The sequence below is a fragment of the Petaurus breviceps genome, unplaced genomic scaffold (genome assembly GCF_028583685.1).
Source record: "Petaurus breviceps papuanus isolate PSGF00001 unplaced genomic scaffold, PetGlider_PUasm1.0 179, whole genome shotgun sequence".
Lineage (NCBI taxonomy): Eukaryota > Metazoa > Chordata > Mammalia > Diprotodontia > Petauridae > Petaurus > Petaurus breviceps.
The window spans coordinates 8,665,089-8,688,807 of record NW_027185779.1 but is presented as its reverse complement, the minus strand read 5'-3'; the positions used below and the strand labels follow the sequence as shown (position 1 = coordinate 8,688,807).

The following is a 23,719-nucleotide window of genomic DNA, read 5'->3' as shown; positions in this document are numbered from 1 at the left end:
TCTCTCTGTCTCTCTCTCTGTCTCTCTGTCTCTCTCTCTGTCTCTCTGTCTCTCTCTCTGTCTCTCTGTCTCTCTCTCTCTCTGTCTCTCTCTCTCTCTTTGTCTCTGTCTCTCTCCCTCTCTCTCTCTCTCTCTCTCACACACACACACACACACACGTGTCAACCCATAGGAACAGGTCTCTAACCTATGGATGGCTGGAACCAAACAGAGGAGGCTAGAGACAGTAGAATCAGGAATCAAACAGAAGTTTAATTTCAAAGTGAGGGGAATAGCTTGTAAGCAAGGAGGGGATCTAGACACATGTACTAGGCCCCCATCCCTAGTAGGGTGTAAAGACAAGCACTAACAGCTTTCCCGAGGACTGCCGCTGTGAACAGCTTTAAGGTTCTGATCACATAGTATAATGAAATCTCTATTCAGCAGTAAACTAAAGTAAAACATTCACAGAAACCAAAGTACAGCATCCACAGTGTTATAACATAACAACTTATCACTAAAGTGGCCACATAGTTTTAAGCAAAAGATATCATTCAGTAAGTACTTAGCTCAATCATCCTTAAGAAGCAAGCTTCCTTAAGGGATATAAAATATAAAGGTCAAAGTTCTTCACCCCTAGGTCACATTGTCTTAATCTCTCAGTCAAAAAGTCTTCTTTCTTCTTCATTGGAGATTAGTTTCCAATCATCCTTAACTCAGTCATTCTTAAGAGGTACAAGGTACAGAATACAAAGTTCTCCCACCCCTCGGCCACAATAAATCACGGTCTTCTCTGTCAGCATTAAGTACCCAAGGAGAGGTCTTTTCATCTTGACTCGAAGCTGCCTCTTACATTTCATGGTTTCTCTTCCATGGGTCCAGCTCCTGTCTTTATCTATCCAGTCGTTACCTGAATTTACAGGCAGGCAGCTCTCACTCCTCATCCAGTTCCTCGTCCAGTTCCACATTGAAGCTCACAGTGTCCAATCCAACTCAAGTTTTTCACAGTTTCTGTTTCTGGGAAGACAGAACTTAACAGAGACAAAACAATATTCATGCACATTGCCGGCACCATCATCAATTCACTATCTGCCTGTGAAATCAACACAGAGCCACAAATAAGGTCTGAGAGGTCAACACAAATCATCAGTAAAGTCCCAGGACCTTTGAAACCCTCCTCTGGTCCTTCTGTACAGACAACAAGGAAATCCTCTTTCGGGGCTTCCAGGGCGTCTGTACAAAGTATTACAAACACAAACAAACACAGACAGAACAGACAAACAGAGTGCCAGGATATCACAAGTTTTATCCTTCTCAACTCTGCCACCACAAGTTTTCCCTTTTCAGTTCTGCTCTCTCCCAGCTTGTGCTCAGCTTTTTATCTGGTCATTAACTCCTCCCTGATCCGGTCTCTGGCAAGTCCCTCCCACTGTAGGTTTCACAAGTTCTGTTTCTTAAGAAAGAGTTGATATAATCATGGGCAAGTCTTAAAAGAAACTTGAACTGAAACAAGGTGCTAAATAATTAAATAGCTCAAATAAGGCACTAAGTACTTCTTTGCTTGACAATATATAGGGGGACCCACTTTAGTGTGGTTGAACCTTGATTTATATATTTGTGGCTAGACAAACAGTGTAGTGTAACAAGAGTAGTGAGGTGTAATAGCAACAGTGAGGCAAAGTTGTCTAGTAATATGTCTGTTCATAGTATGACTTCATTTCTGGCCCTGCTGGTGCTTGCCCAAGCTCAGGGACCATCAGTTTGTCCAGAGAGTGAGCACAAAGGATTGTCATTATGCCAAGTTCAGGGCACAGCTTGTTTGCTGGGCCTTACCTCTGGAAAACAGGGTATCTCCTAATATCTTGACATTTCCCTCTTTTGGACAAGGGGAGGGGGTCTGAAAGAACCTCTACCCTTCTGGCCAATAAAAGAGAGGCAAGTATAAGCCAAGATGCCATGAGAAGCCAGCTAGGTAAGACAAAATGTTGAGTTAAAAAGGTCTTATCTAGCCACTGTTTGCTTGCAAGCAGAAAGGGGTAGGGGCAAGAACATAGAGGGAGAAAAAGCCAACACATGCTTGAATCAGGGCCTTGGTAGTTGGACACATAACAAAAGGGAAGAGGAAAAAACCTAGGACAGTATACTTAGTCCTCATCTTGAATCTTGGGACAGCTGTCTCATCTGGACGTCGGCTGCTTCTGGGCCCATACTAGATGAATCTTAAAGTACCTGGAGGGTTCTGTCATTCACTCAAGAGCAGAGGCTTTCTTCGGATGATTCAGGAGTATACAACAGCAAGTTAGGCAGCTGTGGGAGTAGACAGAAGGACATGGTAGGGGCCTTTAAAAAATGTGATTGATTGGAGTTTTTCAGAAAAGACATATGGGTTGCTTGAGATGTGCAATTTTGAGAAAACCCTTGTATCAGTCTTTGGATCTGAGTTTCTGGTCATCATAACATAGATCCTAAGTTAATAGTCCCTAATCAATACACAGAAATGATCCATTTCCCCAGCCACACAGGGCTAGGTTCAAACAATGCAATAAAGTTTTTCTTACAGTTACCATAATTGCATAATTACATTAAGTCAGGTACAGATCAAATTACTTAGAGGTATCACAGTGGATTAGTTATGAGAAGGGAGATTTACATGTCACCAAAGTAACCAAGAAAACTTAAGAAGCATAAACCAGGATCTTGAGGCTGAGATCAGAAACCAGAGTCTCATAAGCTAAGACTAGAGTCACCAATGTTAATTAACATCAAGTCTCCTTGTATCACAGTAACTCATTCTCAATGTCCATTTAAGCAGCACATTTTGAATCCCAGAGTTCTCATGTACTTATCTGGTCCCTACATATCTTTTCTTGGAAAACAGATTTTATTCTCAGGACAGCTCCAAAAGGGCTCTGCTTTTCTGATTCCAAATCTAGTGGTTCCTAGATAATTCTGTCTTTGTATAATTTAGTACAGTCACTTAAATTTGGTTCCCCTATTTTGAAACTTCAGAGAATTTAAATTCATATACCATTTGCTGTTTCTATCCTTACCTAAGTCCTGTACCTGATATAAGAATCTTCTAAAATTTCATGAGAGTCCAACCATAAAATAAGCTCTTCTGCCTTTTAATATTATCAGCCAGATACTTTAATGATGGGAAAATAATTTCACTTTCTTTACCATTATCCATACAATTTATATGTAAAAGCTTAATCTAATTTTGAGAACTTATTACTAAAACATACTCTAAGCTTGAATTTCCATGATAGCTAAATTTGGAAGGCAATCATATACATATGTATATATTGAGGAAACAGTCTAGTCCTGTTGCTTTCTCAAAATTTATTATTCCATTTATTTAGAAAACTTTTTGCATCTTGGCCTTATTACCTTGTCTAATCATTTCCCTCTTAGAAGGATAACATCACTATGTTATAATTTGATCACAAATACAGACTAAAATGTTAGATGTTCATACTTACATCCTATTATAGTACCTCAGAGATATTCTAGTATCAATCTGTTATTTAATTAGATTTGATATTTTACTTACAAAACTTCTTGATTATAGAAATTTGATATAAAGGGAAAAAAGAGAGATATAGTTATTAACAATGTCATATATCATAATAGGGGAAACTCCCTTAGCTTTGTTTGATTCCAGGGATGAGTCTTATCTGACAGCCAATGATGTAGTCACAGGGTAGTAAAAGCAAAGCTCAGGATTAACTAGGTAGGAAAATTTCCTTTTCAGAAAGGAAACAATACAATGGGGAAATAGAATCATGAGGATTTGGGCTATGCTGAAGTCATTCCCAAAACTTTTCTGAGACACAGACATCACCTTTAGCAGTTCCCAGACTGCAACACATGGCATTTTCTAATATTGACTTCATGACAATTTAGACAACTGTCCCTGTAACCAAAGCTCAAAATAACAGTAAATAAAAATCCCAGAAATTTTTACCTTAAATAGCAAAATTTCACTAACAAAAATTTAGGGCTTGAATATCTTTCCTGATATTTCTCCAACAGTTAACATTTCATTTATCCTTTACTTATAAATTAAAACTACTGATATTCTGGAACTTCAGACACAGAACAAATACCTGATAGTTGGCTCATCATTAATATGTTAATGCTACATCTTTAAACCACCTTATATACTTTCATAATAGCCAAGATTTTCAAATGAAAATTGACTATTATAGTAAACTTAATATCTGCTTTGTAACAAAATATACCTCATTAGGGGCAGCTAGGTGGCACAGTGAATAGAGCACTGGCCCTGGAGTCAGAAGGACCTGAGTTCAAATCCTGCCTCAGACACTTAACACTTACTAGCTGTGTGACCTAGGGCAAGTCACTTAACCCCAATTTCCCTGTCTCCCCCCCTTCAAAAAAAAGACAAAAAATACCTCATTAAATATTTAACAGTTTCCAAATATCTATTTTTAATCACATTGTTTAAAAAAAAACAATCCATATGAACAGCATCCAGATTAAAAAGTTGTTTTGTATAATAGTACTTCTGTTGTGGTGGTCTCTCAGATTCACAATATAAAATAATTTAGAAATATAGTCATAACATATACAACGTGGTGTATATAAAAACATGAAACAAAACTTCAGATGACATCAGTTGAATGTCTAAATTATTGAATATGAAAATCATTAATGTTAGTTATGACCTTTGGCATTTTGTAAACCACTTTAGAGTTAATCAGGTATGTAACAATTACATTCAACTGAAGAAATAATGTAGCACCTATAATAATAATAATGTAATGTAATATATGCAAGTCACTGTGTTAAACACATTATAATCATTATATTATTTTAATTTCACAATGAACCTTGGAGATGGGTACCATTATTATTTTTTCTCTTTACAGATCCAGAAAGTAGGGCAAGCAAAGAAAATATAACTTGCATAAAGTTACATAGCTAATAAATTTCTTCAACTAGAATGTAATTCAAATTTCCATACATTTTTTCCCAGCATTTTCCCAACACCTTTACTTGGGAATCTGATCTGAGATGAAAGGGATTAACAGAAAAAGAGGAAGAAAGTCTCTGTTCTGGGGGAGCCAAAGAAGGGTTAATAAGGGGTGACTATAAGGTGCAAACCATTTACCTATTTTTTTTCTTTCTTCAGTATGGGGATTACTTCCAAACTCTCTGCCTTCCTTCTTTGCCCTAAAATGATGAAGCGACCAGTTTTCAAGGGAAAATGCTATCTACTTTTAACTTTGTATAAAATTTAATCCTTATTTTCCCTTAAAATAAATTCTAGAGAGTGGTAGCCTAAAACTTACTAAGATATTTCAGAAGGGAGTGAGTTCCTAGAATTACCCCCCCCAAATCTCAGGAGTTCACTCCTGTAATCTTAAAATGATTAATCTTCAAAGTCCTTAATCTGCTAAAATGTTTTTAGTATTCTACAAATTTTTCTCCTTCAGAAAGCCTAAAGTGAGAGTTAGTCCTGCTTACTGGGACAACTTCAAGTATGAAAGTTCATTAATCTTTCCTAGCATTCCAAACGCTTTGGCCACAGATTTTAGAAGGTTTTTTTACTGGCTGCATTTTAAATATTTCAAGGTAACAGAATCTAGCTCACAACACAAACATGACACAGACATTTTACATTTTGTGAAGACACAAACATAGACAAAACAATAAGACAGGTACAACCAGGCGCGGATAGTTTTAACAAAGCAAGCAGTTACAATCCTGATGACTTTACTGATTTTTGATAGCAGCACACAGTTACAGAGTTGTGCAGTTTAAAAACAATAGAGTCATGCAGAGGGACCAGTTAACAGAGGTGTGTAGTTTAAGGAAGGATATCCTTACCAGAGTGATCCAAAATGAGTTAGCTTACTGGAGGGGCCCTGTTGTTTTCCTTCCAAAGAATGGCAAGCTCAACCAAGGTAGAAGCTCAGAGGATTGAGGACAAGAGCAGAGGAGTCACCAGACAAGGGGAAGGGTCAGACTCCAGAGAAATAAATCTCTGGTGGCACCTAGTCCATTCCCTCTGGTATGAGAGTCCAATGGCCTGGTTCTATGTCTAATCCCACTTCTGACACCAATTAATATCAACCAGACTCAACCAGTCTCTAACCTGTGGATGACAGGAGCCAAACAGAGCAGGCTAGAGACAGGGGAGTCAGAAATCAGACAGAAGTTTAATTTCAAAGTAAGGGAAATAGTTTGCAAGCAAGGAGGGGATGTAGACACATGCGCTGAGGCTTTGCCCCTAGTGGGGGGACCTACTTTAATGTGACTAAACCTTGATTTATATATTTGTGGCCAAACAAAGAATCAAACAGTGTAGTGTAGCAATAGTAGTGAGGCAAAGTTGTTTAGTGACAGAAAATCTATTCATAGCAGGGATTTATGTGGCCCTGAGCTCAGAGACTGTCATTTCATCTAGAGCAGGCCTGTACAACTGGTAGCCTGTGGGTCACTTAAAGCCCATGGGCTGCTTGTGGCCCACCAATGGATTTCCTCTACATACAAAGGATGTTTTCTTCTATATTTTTTTGTGGGCCATATGAAATCCTTTGACATTCTTCAGGCAGTCTGTGAGCCTCAGGTTGTATGGACTTGAACTAGAGGGTAGGCACAAAGGATTTCTTTTGTGCAAAACTCAGATTGCTGGGCCTTAGGTCCGGAAAACAGAATATCTCCTAATATCTTGACATAACCTATGGCATTAAGGAGTCTCCCTGGGGCACTGAGAGCTTCAGGACTCTGTATGTGGTCAGACAGCCATTATCTGCTAGAAATGAGAACCGAGGACACTATGACTCCAAGTCCAGCTCCTTATCTCTATTGTGCTCTTGTCATCTTATAGATGAAGAAATGGAGGCCCAGAGAAGTGAGAGAACAATTCTAGGGCCACCTGTCTAATAAGTGACAAGGCTTAAATCCAGCTAGGAGATTTTTCTTTCATTGCATCATGCTTCAGGGCTAAACAATTCCATGAGTGTCATATTGTGAGTATAGACTCAATGCATACAAAAGAGAAAGGAAAGAGGAAAACTAGAAAGAGAAGAGGAAAGAAGAGATGTTTATTTGGTGGAGATGGGTGAAGTGCCATTAAAAATAATAATAGCTAGCATTTTATAACCTTTTTGCAAAGAGCTTTTCCATGTATCATTTCATTTGATGCTCACAAGAATATTGGGCAGAAGCTACTGTTATTATTCCCATTTTATAAAGGAGGAAACTGAGGCATACTGAAGTTAAATGACTTGTGCAGGGCCACACAACTAGTAAGTGACAGAGGCAAGATTTGAACCCAGGTCTTCTTGACTCCATACCCAGTGCTCTCTCCGTTGTGCTACCTGGCTGCTTCTCTAATGATTGTCTAAAGGTACCCTGATAGATTATCCATAGGCACTTTGGAAACTGTAACAGCTGGGGATTAGATATAGAAACACAGTTATGAACATATTTGTTCCCATCACTTTCCTTTTCTTTTTTGGAATTCAATTCAATACAATTCAGTTCAAAGAGCATTTACTAAACACTTCCAATGTGTTATACACTGGTCAATACAAAGACAAAAAAGTCATTCTCCTCAAGAAATTTATCTTCTACTACATACAAAGTAATGGAAAAATATAAAGAAAGTCAACACTAAGAATGTAAATCTCTAGTCCAATGCCAGGGTCAATTTGAGGATACAGCCCTCCTTTCAAATAATAATAGGCTGACTAGTGCTTAGAGAAGGTACTGAAGTTTATTTGGGTGTTGATGCCGAAGTGTCTTCTGTATCAAAACAAAAGGTATCAATAATTAAAAAAAAACGTGACTACACCTGACCAAACATCAAATGGGGCAACACAGGTTAAGTGCTTTGCAAATGCTGTAGAAATCTTCACCACCATTATCATGTAGAAGAAATCTGTGCTGGACCTGGTACAATTTTGGATGTACAAGGAGACTAGTTTTCAAGATAATCAAAAGAGGGAAAGATTTTAAAATCAGGAGATGCGCAGCTCAGGCCCTAGAGCATTGTTTCCTTGTAAGAGCTGAACAGTTTAATGAAACTAGAGTGTAGGTAAGACAGACTTGTGTTGTCCCCTCTTGCACCACCAAAGCTTCCATACTTTTTGGACAACACACTTTCTGCTGTAGTCATCCTTTTCTACCAAGTCCTTGTCTACTGTTCAGCCCTGTCAAGACCATGAATCTGAGATCTTTTTCTTTTTCCTTTTATTGGTAAGCACCTAAGAGCTTTAAAGCCAGGATAGAGCAGCTTTCAATCAGCTCCACTTTGCTTTTCTACCATGGATTCTCCTTTAGTTGTATGAGCTAAGATATCTCCATTAGCTGATAATTAACAGATGTCTGATGCTCTTTTTTTCCCCTAGGGACCTTTGCTTTGACATCGTTAATATCTGCCAATGCTGTTGAGCGTCTAGTTCCTCAGGCCAGCCAGAACTTCACTACGTACAGTAACTCAGGTGTGCTGGGCTTATCTGATTTTGAGATGCAGAGGATTGGTGTTGCTGCAGCCGTTTCATTCTTGGGAGGAATCATTCAAGTAGGTAGTTTTATTGTTATTAATAATTTATTTTAATTATTAACTCTACACCAGACTTTATGGAGGAATATCAATAATATGGTAGACTAGCTTTGGTGTTGTTATTTAGTTATTCTGTTGTGTACAGCCCTTTGTGACCCCATTTGGGGTTTTCTTAGCAAAAATATGGGTTTGTCATTTCCTTCTCCAGTGGATCCATTTTGTCAGGCAATTAGAAGTTAAATGACTTGCCCAGGGTCATATAGCTAGGAAGTATCTGATGCCAGATTTGAATTCAGGCCTTCTTGACTTCAGACCCAGTGATGGTCTCCAAGGCCAGCATTCTATACACCATATCATTTTGCCTCTTAATGCACACTATACCTTACTATGTTCATATTCCATTCAAAAGCAGCCTGGTGGAACAGTGCATAGAGTGCGAGGCCTGAAGTCAGGAAGATTTGAATTCAAATGTGACACTTAGTAGCTATGTGACCGTAGGCAAGTCACTTAGTCTCTGTTTGACTCAGTTTTCTCAATTATAACATGGGAATGATAATAGTACCTACCTCCCAGGATTATTGTGAGGATCAAATGAGATGATATTTATCAAGTGCTTAGCACTTTAGCAAATAAGGATATCGGTAAAGTATGGCACATTAAAATACTTAATAAATGCTTGTTTCCTTCCTCCTTCCTTCTCTATGACTCCGAGGGAATTCAGCCTAAGAAAGAACCAGGAGAGTATAAGTGGCTTCTACATTTGGAGAAAGGAGAATTTTTGAGTATGGAAGGCAGAATGTTGTTAGTAACAAGAGGAAGTGGGGTATATAGGGTAAGTACAAAGAAAAGGAGAAGGACCCAGAGAGTGAAAGAAGCACCTGGGAGATGGTAATAGAGAAAGATCTTAGTGGGACCAAGCCTCAGCAGCAGCTAAAGGATAGAGACAGCACAGGGTAGGATGATGAATAGGAAGGCATTTCAGATTATTTTGGTGGAAAAGAGAGATGCCTCTTCTGGGTGCCATCCTTGTCATTAAGTTTGATTTCCATAGATGGAAGACTAGGTAAGCTACCTTTTACCATTATTTCATGCTGTAACCATTTATGTACTTTGTGTTCTAGCCAAACCAGCATGTTAGCTATTAATTAAGTCAAATCAAAAAGCATTTATTAAGCACTTACTGTGTACCAAGCACTGTGCTATGCTCTGAGAATACAAAGAAAGGCAAACAACAAACAGAATCAACAAAAGGACAAAAAATCCTCTCTGTCCTCAAAGAGCTCACCTAGGGAGTCTCGTCACAACTGTACTGGAATCTTGTCCTACCGTCCCCTTCCTCTGTGCATTTAATTCCATCAGCATTTAAGTAGCTACTCTGTGCAAAGCTGTTTGTCCTTGGGAAAATGTTGTTGTTGTTTGTTCTTGGTTCTCCAAGACGACCATGAAATCATGACAGTGATGTCATGACTTGCAAGTGCATTGGATTTAAGTGAGAGAGGGCTGTGCAAAGTCCCCAGCCGCACTTTCTCCTCCAGAGCCATCTGGGTCCAGTGGCAAGATATAGCTCAGGAAAACTGGAGATGCCTCCCACTGGGAAAATAAAGAGATAGAGAAAATCATTCCCTGGCCTCAAAAGTGACTTCCATTTTTTTGCCTATAGAAATCTTCAAAGCCCAGTCAAGATGCCACTTCCCCTATGAAGCCTTTCCTCATATCTACTGCCACCATTTCTCCTCCCTCAGTTGATGGCCTGCCTCCTCAAATGTCTTATCGTACTTTGCTTGGATCTTATAACACTTTACCTTACATCATGTACATGTCATATTCTCCCCAATTAATTCAGATAAACAAACATGTTTTAGAGAGCCAGTGAATAGAGGCAGGCTTTAAAGTTAGAATCACAGGATCAGAGATTTAGAACCGAAAGGGACATTATTGGACATTGCATCTGATGCTGTAGAAAGGAGACTGAGGAAAAGATTAAATGACTTGTCGTGGATCACACAGCTAGTGAGTCTGTGGTGGGATTTGAACCTAGGTCTTTGGGAATCCAAGTCTAGCTTTGTATCTATTATTCCATGCTATCTCTACAGGAAAGCTCTGACACATACTTGTGGTATGACCCTGGGCAAGACCCTTAACCTCTCAGTAGTGTTCTAGGCAATTCTCTAAGACTAGAGGTTAAAGAGAAGGCAGTTGAGATAGTTCCTCCCTGGGGGCTCTCTGTGCCCCTATAATCATCCATCCAATCTGTCACCTAAATATTTCTTAAGCACTCCTAGGTTCAAGACCACCATAATAGGTGCTGGTAACCAAGGGCAAAACAAACAAAAAACAAAGGATACCTTTTTTTTCAATCATTTTGAATTCTATTGGGGGTATACAGTATGAACACAGGTAATTAAATATAATAAATAACAGACAATTTGAGAAGTGAGAGAATGCTAACAACTGGGAGTTATCTTAAGAGGTGTTTTTATGGGTTTTCTTTCTTTATAAAGTTTAAGAAAAATGTACTAGTTGTTTGATCTAAGTTAGGAAAGGGACAGGGCTGTCTTTCATCTTATTTTTCCTGACGTCTGTAACATAAGGAGTGGAAGGAGGGAACAAACATTTATTAAGCTCCTACCATTTGTCAGGCACTGTTCCTAAGTACTTTACAAATGTTATCTCATTTGATCCTCTCCACAACCCTGTGAAGTAGGGGCTATTATGATTCTCATTTTACAACTGAGAAAACCAAATCAGACAGGTTAAGTGAATTGCCCAAGGTCACCCAGTTAGTAAATGTCTGAGGTCAAATTTGAACTCAGATCTTTCTGTTTTCAGGTCCAGATCTCTCTTCATTGTGCCAGCTTAGGTCCTTGAGAAATGTTTCTTAAGTGGAATTGAATTGAGTAGGAAATCTTTGTTTATAGGCAAATATAAAAATTTGGTTTTGGAAAAACACATATAATCCATTTATCATGAAGACAGCACAGAACATGAGTGAGCATTGCTTGGGCGTCAAATGGACTAGGTTTGTCATAGACATATTGATTGCCTGAACAATCATTGAATTACCTCCTTCAATATCTTAATATGAGTAGCTCCTTCTAATCAGCTGTGGGACTGAAAACCAGATAAATGCGAAAACCAAAAAAACGAGCTTCTCTTCTTCATCTTCTTCTCCTTCATCATCATCATCATCTTCTTCTTCTTCATCTCCTCCTCTTCCTCCTCCTCCTCCTCCTCCTTCTCCTTCTCCTCCTTCTCCTCCTCCTCCTCCTTCTTCTTCTCCTTCTTCTTGTTCTCCTCCTCCTTCTTCATGTTCTCCTCCTCCTTCTTCTCCCTCAGATATATTCTTTATGGGAGATATTGGGAGCCAGCTGAGTTTTAGATAGCCAAGACATTACTGAACAACAGAAAATTACTTATAAGGTTTAAAAGAATGTAAACTCTGAAGGAGAAAAGTAGTTGAGGACCATTCGAAATGGAAATGGATGGGAGCAAAGGGATTCTTACAAAGAAAGGAAAATTGTGATTCACACAGTGATTCCATTTGACTGTGAAATATGGATAAAGGGACTGATGAAATACAGATATTATAAATACTTAATAAATATTTGTTGGATTGAATTGAAAAATATTCTCAAATAAAATTAGAGGAACTCACAAGACTGGACAACATACTTGCAAAAAGATTAAGTGATGGCCCTGTTTAGGCGACTGACCAGACCAGAAGGAGTAACAGGTATTTTCCATGTCTGGTGTATGTGCTTCCCCGAAACAATCATCCGTTGCCTGGGTAGCCTGTTAACCTTCATCTTTTTTTTCTTTTCCTTTTTTTTCCAACACAGATGATGTAAGAGTATTCTGGGATTTATGTAGGCAGTCTTGGCAGCTCTTTCCTCTTTACTTGGACAGTATGATATAATTTGAGTCTCTCCAAGAGATCTGGCATCTGCCTCCATCTGAGAATTAATTTGCCATGTGAATTTAGTGGGTCAGACATGGATAGGTTGCCTCAGATTTGGAACTGTTTTGCTTCAGTTTCTGTTTGGTTCTAAAACCCTTCTGATTGACACAGAAATAATATACGCCTACCTCTAATAATTCCAGTAGTCCTAAATATTAAAGGATTGTCATTAAGCTTTGACATTTTTCACTAAGATGGCACAAGATGACAAGCCAGAAAAATGAATTTAAAAGATACTATCTCAATTCAATGCCCCACATGATGTGAATTGCCTGGCACTACTTATCAAATCCATATTGGTCAAAGAAAAGAATACTTGTATCGGGGAGAAAAGAAAGGGAAAAATAAATCCTCTTTATGCTTTCTTTGAAATTACATATGCCCCAAATGAAAATGATACTGAAAAGCATCATACTTCAAATTAAATGCAATGAGTTTGCTCTAGAGGAATGAAACATACTCCTCTACTCTCATTTGAGGGGGTGGTGAGTACCTGTACAGAATTATGCATATACTACCAAGTGTGGTTGCTGTCATAACTGGTTTTGGTTAACTGCTTTTTGTTGTTATAAAGGAAGGTTCTAATTTTGTGGGGTAGAGGGTGTTATTGGGAAATGATAATGTTGTTTAAAAAGAAGTACCAATAAAACATTTTTTAAAAGAACAAAATTGCATATACCAAGATAGAGTTTACCTAAATAAATGTATACTTTTCTACCACATAAGGTTTATATTTTTGAAATGTTCCCCACCAACTGGACTGGGCAGAACACTAGAGAATATGCTGTGGGAAGAAATCCAGCACTGGCAGGGGGCGGGTTAGATGACCTAATATGTCTTTTCCATCTGTAATTTCTCTTTGAATTTATAATTCTGCAAAGTCTGGACCTTTCCCCCTTTCTCTAAACCATATTAGGAGTTTCAAGATGTAGGACTTTATTCTGAAAGATCTCAGAGAAGGAAGAATTATTACCAGTAAAACTTATTAGTGACTTTCTTCCCAACCAGTCTCATTCCCATGAATGAAAGGAAACCACAGCTGGAAATAGTGTAGAATCATCAAGATTTAATGCTACTATCTATTGCTTTACATAAACTTGGAATTAAAATACTGATGGTGAGAAATAAAAAGGGAAATTTAGCATGCTAATAATGACTTTTCAGAAACTCTATCTTAGATTCCAAGAATTAAAGGTACTGGGATCACCTGATAAAGAGAGGGACCAATTAAATATAATATTTCAATAATATAATTCAGCTTCCAGATATTTTAATTATAGGAAAAATATGGTCCCAAGACTTATATGTCCTGTCCCACAGTTTTATCACACAGCTGCTTTCCTTAGTGCTTAGCTCCACCTCAGGATATTCAATTATACATGGAAGAGTTTGCAGCCAATTTCTAAACAGATGGCTGGACTCTCTCTGACCCTCAAGCTCATCTGTCCATGGACAACTGGGACCCTTTAAGTCCTACAAGCCATTTCCATCATTGTGATTCTCCTTTCATGTCTGAGAGTTTAGATGGAGATTATGGTAATGTCAGATTTAGAAAACCAACAATGGCAACAACAATAATGACCATACTAAGTGCAGCACATATGTTAACTCATTTAATCCTCACTGCAGCCCTTTGATGTAGGTGCTGTTATTGCCCCCACTTTAGAGTTGAGGAAACTGAGGCTAGAGGAGATAAATGGCTTGCCTGGAATCACACAGTTTTGTAAGCATCTGATTGGGATATGAACGGAGATCTGTCTGACTCCACATCCAGCTCTCTTACCTACAGCATTTAACATTTATAGTACTTGAAGACCTGAGTTTAACTATGACCGTAGACACTTACTAGCTATGTGACTTGGGGTAAATCACTTAACCCCATTTGCCTCAGTTTCTTCTTCTGTACTACAGTACTTTTGTACTCTAGTATCTTTGCCAAGAAAATCCCAAACATTGGACATGACTGAAATGACTGAGCAGTAACAAGCCAGGCTTGTCTGAGGATCAAATGACATATTAAATGTAAAGCCCTTAGTACAATACCTGGCACCGAATAAACATTGTGTAAATGCTGCCCAGCTATGGATGTGCCTGCCTTGGCTGAAGCCTGCCATTTTCAAATTGGTTTATTTGGATTTTTTTCTAAAGCATTGCATTATGTGGGGTTTTTAACTGTGTGGTTAAATACTGAAAACACTTCATGTGATATCATAGTGATTTGTGGAGTGGCCATGATGTCCAATCCTTGACTGACCCAGTGACAAATGAAATCAAGTTTATCTAATAATACAGTTAAATACTAGGCAACTCACTTAACTATGATCAACAAATTCAGTTGACATTCATTAAGGACCTGCTATCTGTAAGGATGGCTGCACGATATTAGGTTCTAGAATGAGTAGAACATAGGGTACATAGTCTAATAGGTACCATAAGATATGGAAGCAGCATCTCTGCAACTTTATAGCAAATGCTATTAAGAAAATAAAACCTAATGTGATCTTATGCGACATGAAGGGTAGTGTAGCATTCAGAAAGAATGCTTGAGCAAATTACTTGCCCTTCATCTGAAAAATGAGATGGTTTATCATCTCTAAAGTACTTTCAAGGTCTAAATTTATAATTCAACTATAATATAGTTACTATATAATATAATATGAACTGTAAAATAAAATAAATTGTGACAAGTGCAGAGGAGATTACAGAGTGCCATCAGAGTTTAGAGGAAGAAGAGATTACATCCAATTGTGGGTTAGAGGCTCAGAGAAAACTGTGGAGGAGTTGGTGTATGAGATTAAATGAGAAGGACAGGTAGAGATTCAACAAGTTGAAATGTGAGGGTGTAATGTGGGTGCAGGAGAGAATGTGCTAGCTGTTGAGGTACAGGGCATGTTATGAGCAAAATGCGTGAAAGTGATAAGGGGTGGGTGGTGAAGAATTAGTGGAACCATTTGGCAGGACCATAGAGTTTCCTAACCTCCCTGGCTTCTTTTTAAGTCTAAACTAAAATCCTACCTTCTATAATGAAGCCTTCTTCAGCCTCTCTTAATTCCAGTGCCTTCCCTCTGTTAATTCTCTCTGATTTACACTGTATATAGCTTGCTTCCTGTATATTTGTTTGCATGTTCTCTCCCCCACTAGAATGTAAGCTTCTTGAAGGCAAAGATTGCCTTTTGCATCTTTTTGCATACCCAGGACTTACCATAGTGCCTGGCACATAGTAGGCACTTAATAAATCCTTAAGTGTGAAATAAAATTGGGAAAATGATGACACCTCTCAATGCTCCAACACCCCCAAGCAAAACAAATTGGCCTGAAAATGGTCAGTTCAATAGCCATCTGTAAACAAGTGAGGTCATTTATTAAACACCTACTATGTGCCAGGCACTTCTAAGTGCTATAGACACAAAGAAAGGCCAAAACAGTTATCACTATCAATGAACTACTGTCTACTAGTGACGATTGGTTACTCTCATTTTGCTTTATTTTTTAACTTTGATTTTCTTTTTCACATTCACATTTTTTTCCCCTCCTTATTTCCTAACTCTGTTTGTGAAATTCTCTAGCATTTGGGATTGGACTGGGTTGAAACTGTAAACAGTATTCACTAACCAGAGCTGGCATCAGAAGAGCATTTTAGTAGAGGCAATTTTAAACAAATAAAAACTTTTTAGTCGCTCAATTATTTTATCCAAGAGTTTAAAAATCTATAAACAGTAGACACTGCAGTACAGGATTCTATGTGCTGTTCTTTGAATTAACTGATTGGGGACAGCTTTTGCAAATTACAGTTATTAAACACATGGCTATGTGCCATACTAGAGCATCATAGTATTTAGAGGCATGAGGGTCTTTAGAAATCATTTAGTCTAGCTGCCTCCACTTTACAGATGAAAAAACTGAGGCCTAGAGAAGTAAAGTGAATTGTTCAGTGTTGTACAGAAAGTCAGTGGCAGAGCTGTGCTTCTGACCCAGGTCTTTGGACAACAAATCCAGCCCTTTCCCCACTATATCATATTGCCTCCTGATCCAAGACTGTTTTCAAGATCAGTTCTCTGTTTTGCTCCATTGATTCATCTCACCCCATTGGCAAGTCTGTTAAAGGGGAGGGGTAGTTTAAAAAAGAAAGGCCCAGAACTTACAACCTCTTAAATTTATGACCTTGCTTATATGTGAACAGAGTGTGTAAGGCCAGAATCTGGAGCCAGTGTGAATTGGATATGAGAGTCTGCGGAGCGATGTTGGCCCACATCTATAAATCTTCTGGAGAAAGAATATAATGGTACAAGAGTCAGGTTGGAAATATCGTTTCTTTGGGACAGTGATAAAATGAGGTACCCATTTTCTGGGTGACAAGGTCAGAGAATTTTTTGTAGTAGAAGAAACATTCAAGATTCTTACTCCCCTATTTTAAACTCTTTTGAAAACAGGGATGCAGTATGAATGATTCAACCTGCAAATAACTTTAGTCCTTACAATTTGGTGAAGAAAAAAAAGATACATCTTCATAACTTTCCTCCAGGATCTTGAAATTTGCTCTAATGATTGGTATAGATGGGACAATAAATTTTCCTTTCAAAGGATGCTTCCCCACTTCCCCAATTACTGGCTCATGAAGCTGAAACTAATTGAGGAAGATCTGGGATTAGCTCTCACTACCTTTCTTCAGTCAAGTTTCTTAATGACTCTGAGCCTCAGTTTTCTCATTTTAAAAATGGGGATGATAATAATAGCATCTATGTCACAAATTCTTGTGATAAATTAGTTATGTGAAGCATTTAACAAACTTTAGAGTGTTATAACTAGCTTAAATATGTATACATACACACATATATTTATTGTGAGTCTCATTTAAGACTCACAACAACCCTGGAAGATAAATGCTATTATTTCCATTTTACAGATGAGGAAACTGTAGCAAGAAGAGGGTAACTTGTCCAGGGTCACACAGCTGGAAAGTGCCATAGGCAGGATTAGAACTCATCTTCCTGGCTCACAAGTCCAGTGCTCTATGTACTGTGCCACTTCCTAATAGTTATGAGCCATACAGGTTATATGGGATAAATTAAAAACCAAACCAAATAGAAACAACATAGGGCTTAATTAACTCTTTCTGGAAATGCCCATGTACAACTTCCTAGGTCAAGTATGCTTGTAGGTTTCTAATACTACTGATTGAAGAGTTGCAGAGACCTACTAGACATTAAGAAATTAATCTCTTCTGTAGTTCCATGCAGTAACTCATATTCAGTTTCTACTATATCCATTCTATAAATGGAGTACCGGATGGCTAGATGGCAAGAATATCTGAGAATAAGGCCGTAGTCCTGGCACTACCCCTAACTAGATGGATGACCATTGGATGTCATGGATCCCCTGTAGTTTCCATATCCATAAAGTGAAAAGGTTGGACTTAGAGCTGAAAACTCCATACTTCTCTTATTCTTGGCATATTCTAGGTCACATTCTCAATGACTTAGTTTCTTTTTAGTTTTAAATTAAGTAGCCTTTGAAAATTGCCTTTATTCATTGAGTAGAAATAGAATTCAAAGTGTTTGCCTGCTGATGATGGGCCATTAATGGCCATCTCTGAATATGGATATATTTACTTGGTCATAGAATATATAACGAAATGCATTACTTATTCAGTAAGACAGAAAGTATTAAGTGCCTACTACTACCAGGGCCTATACTAGGTGTTAGGAATCCAAAGACAAAGTGAAACAGTCTTTGCCTTCAAGGAATTCACATTCTAATGAGGGAGACAACACATACCTATATAAAAGTATACGAAATATACAAAAATAAATAAATTCATGTTAAGGTACTTAGTAGCCTATGGTAAGGCCTCATTTAGAAGGTGGCATTTGGACTGAATGTGAGGGAATCAAGAGACTCTTTTTCTTCTATTTATAATATTTTTAAAAATTAAATTTCATTTATTTTAAGTGTTCAACATTCACTTCTATAAGATTTTTAGTTCTGAATTTTCTCCCCTTCTCTCTTCTCCCCCACCCCAAGATGGCATGCAATCTGATATAAGCTATACACGTACAATCCTATTAAACACATTTCCACATTAGTTATATTGTAAAGAAGAATTCGAACCACAGGGGAAAACCATGAATAAGAAGAAACAAAACAAAAAAAGAGAAAATAGCATGCTTTGATCTGTATTCAGACTCCATAGTTATTTCTCTGCATGTGGATAGCATTTTCCCTCTTGAATCTTTTGGGATTGTCTTAGATCCTTGCATTGCTGAAAAGAGTTAAGTCTCTCAAAGTTGGTCCTTGTACAGTGTTACTGTTGCTCACGTCACTCAGCATCAGTTAATGTAAGTCTTCCCAGTTTTCTGACGTCCTTCTGCTCATTTCTTATGGAACAATAGTATTCCATTACATTCATATACCACAGCTTGTTCAGTCATTCCCCAGTTGATGGCATCCCCTCAATTTCCAATTCTTGACTACTACAAAAAGAACTGCCATAAATATTTTGTACATATATACATATAATTGTACATATGGGTTCTTTTCCCATTTTTATGATCTCTTTGGGATATAGACCTGGAAGAGGTATTGCTGGGTAAAAGGGTATGCAGTTTTATAGCCCTTTGGGCATAGTTCCAAATTGCTCTCCAGAATGGTTGGATCAGGTTAATCAAGAGATTCTAAGAGGCACAAATGAGGACATGCATTTGCTTTCCAGAATTCAGGATGGCTGATGTAAAGACATAGAAACCTGAGATAACTGTCCTGTGTGAGCAAGAAGGATAATTTGGTTGGACAATAAAGTCCAAGAAGGAAATATTATTAATAGGCTGGAAAGGTATGGTGGATGCCTCGTGTCTATGTCTCTAAATATCAAACAGAGGATCCCAGATGCTTCAGACAGTAGGAACCATTAGAATTTCTTGAGTAGGGAGAGAGAGTTCAGACTCATGCTTTAGGAAAATCACTTTAGCAGCTGCATCGAGGATGAATTGGAGAAATAAGAGATTTAAGATAGGCAGACTAGCTAAGAGACTATGTCTATTGAATGGTTTAGAAGTAATATATGGTCTCCATAGAAGTAGAGAGAAGGGAAGGTATGCAACAAGATCTGATGACTGCTTATGTAGGATGAGTGAGAGTGAGGATGACACAGAGGTCATGAAATTGCACTCCTGGAGAGATGGTGATGTTTGGGAAGGATAACTAGTTTTGTTTTAGTCTTACTAAGTTTGAAATGCCCAATACAAAACTGGAGATTTGCACATAGAACCCAGAAAAAGAGACTTTCTCTACTCCCACACCCAGGCTGTTGAGCTTTACTGAAGAAAAAATAGTCAGCAGAACTATATTATTTACATCTACTACACAGTCAGTGCAGTCTAGGTTTGGCTGGGTCCTCACTATTGTTTGACAATCCTTTTATCCACTCCTTACTGATGCCTTGCATTTCCCGCAGCTGTCACACATTTTATTCTCTTCCCTCAAGCTCTTCATCCTCCTGCACTCTTACTTTACTGAAAACATCAAGGCAGTGGGACATGAGCTGCCTCATTGTTCTTTCTCTCTGCCTCAGAAATCTCTGTGCCTTTACCTTTTTTCTCTTCCTCTGTTCCCATCATTGAAGAAGAAGGGTATTTCCTCCTTTTCTTCTACCTTTGCTCTTGATTCCAGCTCATCCCTTATCCTCCAAAACCTTGCTCCATCAGTTAATTCAGTCACTTCCTGAGATATAGGTCTGACCACAATACTTTAATGCTCAAAACTCATCAGCAGCTACCTCTTGCTCCTAGGATAAGATGCACCTTCCTTGGCCTGGGATTTAAGACCCTTCACAACTGGTCTCCAATCTACATTTTCAACATTTTTTTACTTTACTCCCCTCAGGTACTCTGTGTAAACATAGTTAAATCGAATAAATATCTAGCTTTTTGCTGAACTCAATATCATGCATGTTGAGTTCTTGAGACCCTTTCACACCTTCATACATCTGCAGAGGCATTCCCAGAATGCATTTTGACTCATTTTTGTCTTTCACATTACTTCCTTCAAGGTTTAATTCAGGGACCACCTCCTCTAAGTAGCCTTCTCTGACCTTCTCTTAGTATTTTCTCATTCCTTAGATATTCCTTGTATACTTTATCTAGTCTCTCATTTATCCTTGTCACTCCTGACGTTGTATCATACTTACCTGTCTACATGTCATATCCCTCCCGTAGCATATAAGCTCCTTGAGGTCAGGGTTCAATTCATTTTTGTCTTTGTATTTATAGTGCCTTCAAAAAAAAAATTGGTAGGCACTGAACGTATCAAGCACAAAGTCACAACATATTAATGAGCAAGAAAAGACTTGTTATTGATAGGGGAGCCAGCTATCTTTGTATAGTCAGACCTAGGATCAGAATTAGTAAGCCAAAATAACAGCAACAACAACCAAAAAAGGAAAGAATAATAATAAGAAAAATCTTACATAGTTAATTGAAATGTTTTAATCCTATACTATCTAAATAATTAAAATAAATGATAGATAACAAGGATGACATTGACACTGAGTCTAGTAATTTCATCCTGAAGTTTAAGGATAGGAAGTAGATCTGTGATTTAATTTATATTGAGAACTCCCCAGTGAAGAAACTCCCTCTAGGCAGCCTGGTGACACAGTAGGCCTGGAGTCAGGAAGATCTGATTTCAAACCCAACCTCAGATGCTTACTAACTGTGTGACCCTGGGCAAGTCACATATCCTCTGTTTGCCTTGGTTTCCTCAAATAGGGATAATAGTAACATCTATTGTGATGGAGGAGATCTAGTAAAGAGTCCCTGTCTAAGAAGGATTCTCTGTGGCTGGTGAATTGTTTAAGATACTCCTGTTTGTATTGAATATTTACATTGAATATTGTCTAGCATAGTGTTTTGCATATAATATGAATAATTGAATGAATTAAAAAGCACTTATTAAGTGCTTGCTATTTGCAAAGCACTTTTCTAAGTGTTGCATATACAAATAGGAAAACAAGACAGTCCCTGCTCTCAAGGAGCTCACATCCTAGTAGTATTAGATAGCACACATAGGCATCTTCAGCTATGAGTTAAATGGAAAAGACCAAGTGGTCCTTAGGGAACAGCAACACAGCAGATAGACTGTGTTCTCTTTGGTGTAATGTCCATCGGTAAAACTATATTTATTTCTTATATGGAACCATTTGATAGTGCTTTGGTGGTGAGAACTTGCTTTTCAGGGTCTTCGGTAGCTGTGGTTGCTGAGGGGGTGAGGGAAACTGAGCTGCTCTGCTTATATAGAGAGGTAGTAGCCTTCTAACATCTCCTCGAGAATTGCTCAGTGGGTGGTAGGTGAGAAAGTTCAGGGTGGGATGGGTTTGGTAGTGCCCTGCTATTCTTGGGGTTCTTGGGCTCACATGTCCCTAAGTAGCATTTGGTCAGTGTCTGGTTTTAGTGGTGGTGGAGATGAAATACCCCTTCTCCAAAGGGGATGCTCCTCTAGGCAACAACTGCAGAGATGAGGCTAGATGTAGGGAGAATGGCTTATGGGATTTATTTATGGAGCTCTTGGACACAGGCTATTTTTATTTGGGCATAAGAAGAAGTGAAGGGGGCAGCTAGGTGGCGCAGTGAACAGAGCACTGGCCCTGGAGTCAGGAGGACCTGAGTTCAAATCCAGCCTTAGACACTTAACACTAGCCATGTGGCCTTGGGCAAGTCATTTATCCTCAACTGCCCTGCCTTCCCCCCTCCAAAAAGCAAAAAAGGAGAAGAAGAAGGAGGATGAGGAGGAGGAGGAGGAGTACTGAGAGTTGAGCTGGTGACAATGGTTTGGCCAACTGTGGACCCAACTCAGTTTCCTTCAGAACATACCTCAGGAGTCACCTCCTACATGACACTTTACTTGACTTTCCCTAGCTGCTAACATCTGTCCTCAATCAAATGATTCTGTAATTATTTTATATATGTTTATCCACACATAAATGATATCTTCACTGATAAAATCTAAATTCTTTGAGGGCAGAGCCTTTTCCATTTTTTGTATATGGAGGTTGGAGATGTCATGTCTAGTTCAGCTGAAAGCTGGTAGATCAAAGCCTGGTAAATTCTGGGCACATAGTAGACTCTTAATAAATTTCTTTTAAATTAATTGTAGTATCTCCTCACAGGGTCATAGTATCCGATGGTCATTGTTCTAGAGCTAGAAAGGATTCAGGTGTCATGTAATCCAGAGGTTCCCAAAGTTATTTGGCCTACTGCCCCCTTTTTGAAAAGAAAAATTACTCATCCCCTCCATGGAAATCTACTTTCTTTAACCCTCTAGTGTTTTTTTGAAATTTGTGGTGTCATTTAAAAAATATAAAATATTTATTTAAAAATGACACATCTTAAATTTAATAATTTATTGTAAATTTATGTTTTTTTCCAACATTGAAATTTTGATGATGCAGTGTTGCATCATGTAGCCACATGGTATATGTATGTTTATGTGTATGTGTGTGTGGTTTTTTTTTTGGAAGGGGTAATGCAAGGCAATTGGAGTTAAGTGACTTGTGGAACACGCAGTTAGTAAGTATGTCAAGTGTCTGAGGCCTGATAATAACTCAGGTCTTCCAGTCTCCAGGGCTGATGTGCCACCATATAGTATAGTTTTGTAAACAAATCATTGCATGCATATGTATTCCTGCCAGTGCATGCTGGACTTCCCTACAATGTACAACAAACTTGCCTGCCAACACTTGCTTGTTAAGACCTATTGGCGGACTTGACCACTGATAAGTTATATTTTGCATTTTGTGCATTTATTTGGAAAATAGTGTAATCATTATGACTTTAACTCTGTTACACAACAGATGAATTTTGAATGATTTTTCAAATTTTTAAAATCTTTTTTTCTTTCCTTATACTTCCACTGCCCCTTATTTTTATTCAGCTCCCTCCTAATTGCACTTGAGGCTACTACTGCCCCCTATTGTTCTGGTACTCCCTAGGGGCGGTATCACCCACTTTAGGAACCTCTGCCAACTTTCTCATCTTAGAAATGAGGAAACTGACTCAAGGGAGTTTTGTTTGCCCAAGGTCACACAGGTGCTTATCAAAGGCAGGAATTGAACCCAGGTCTGCTGACTCCTATTGTGAACCACACATATGATGATAACTTTTGTTAAAGGCTTTGCAAATGTTAAAGTATTATATAAATACCAGTTTTTGTTATCTATAGTTACTTTCTCTGTTCTCTAAGAGTGAAGCAAC

General features: G+C 38.3%; 1 protein-coding gene across 1 annotated transcript in view; it reads left to right on the top strand.

Moving 5' to 3' along the window:
- Nucleotides 1-23,719, top strand: part of SLC26A7 (solute carrier family 26 member 7) — a 195,610-nt gene that overhangs the window by 34,684 nt on the left and 137,207 nt on the right. The window contains exon 3 of the mRNA XM_069086668.1: nucleotides 8,364-8,536. Within this exon, the coding sequence (XP_068942769.1) occupies nucleotides 8,364-8,536 (173 nt within the window). The remainder of the gene's footprint in view (nucleotides 1-8,363; nucleotides 8,537-23,719) is intronic.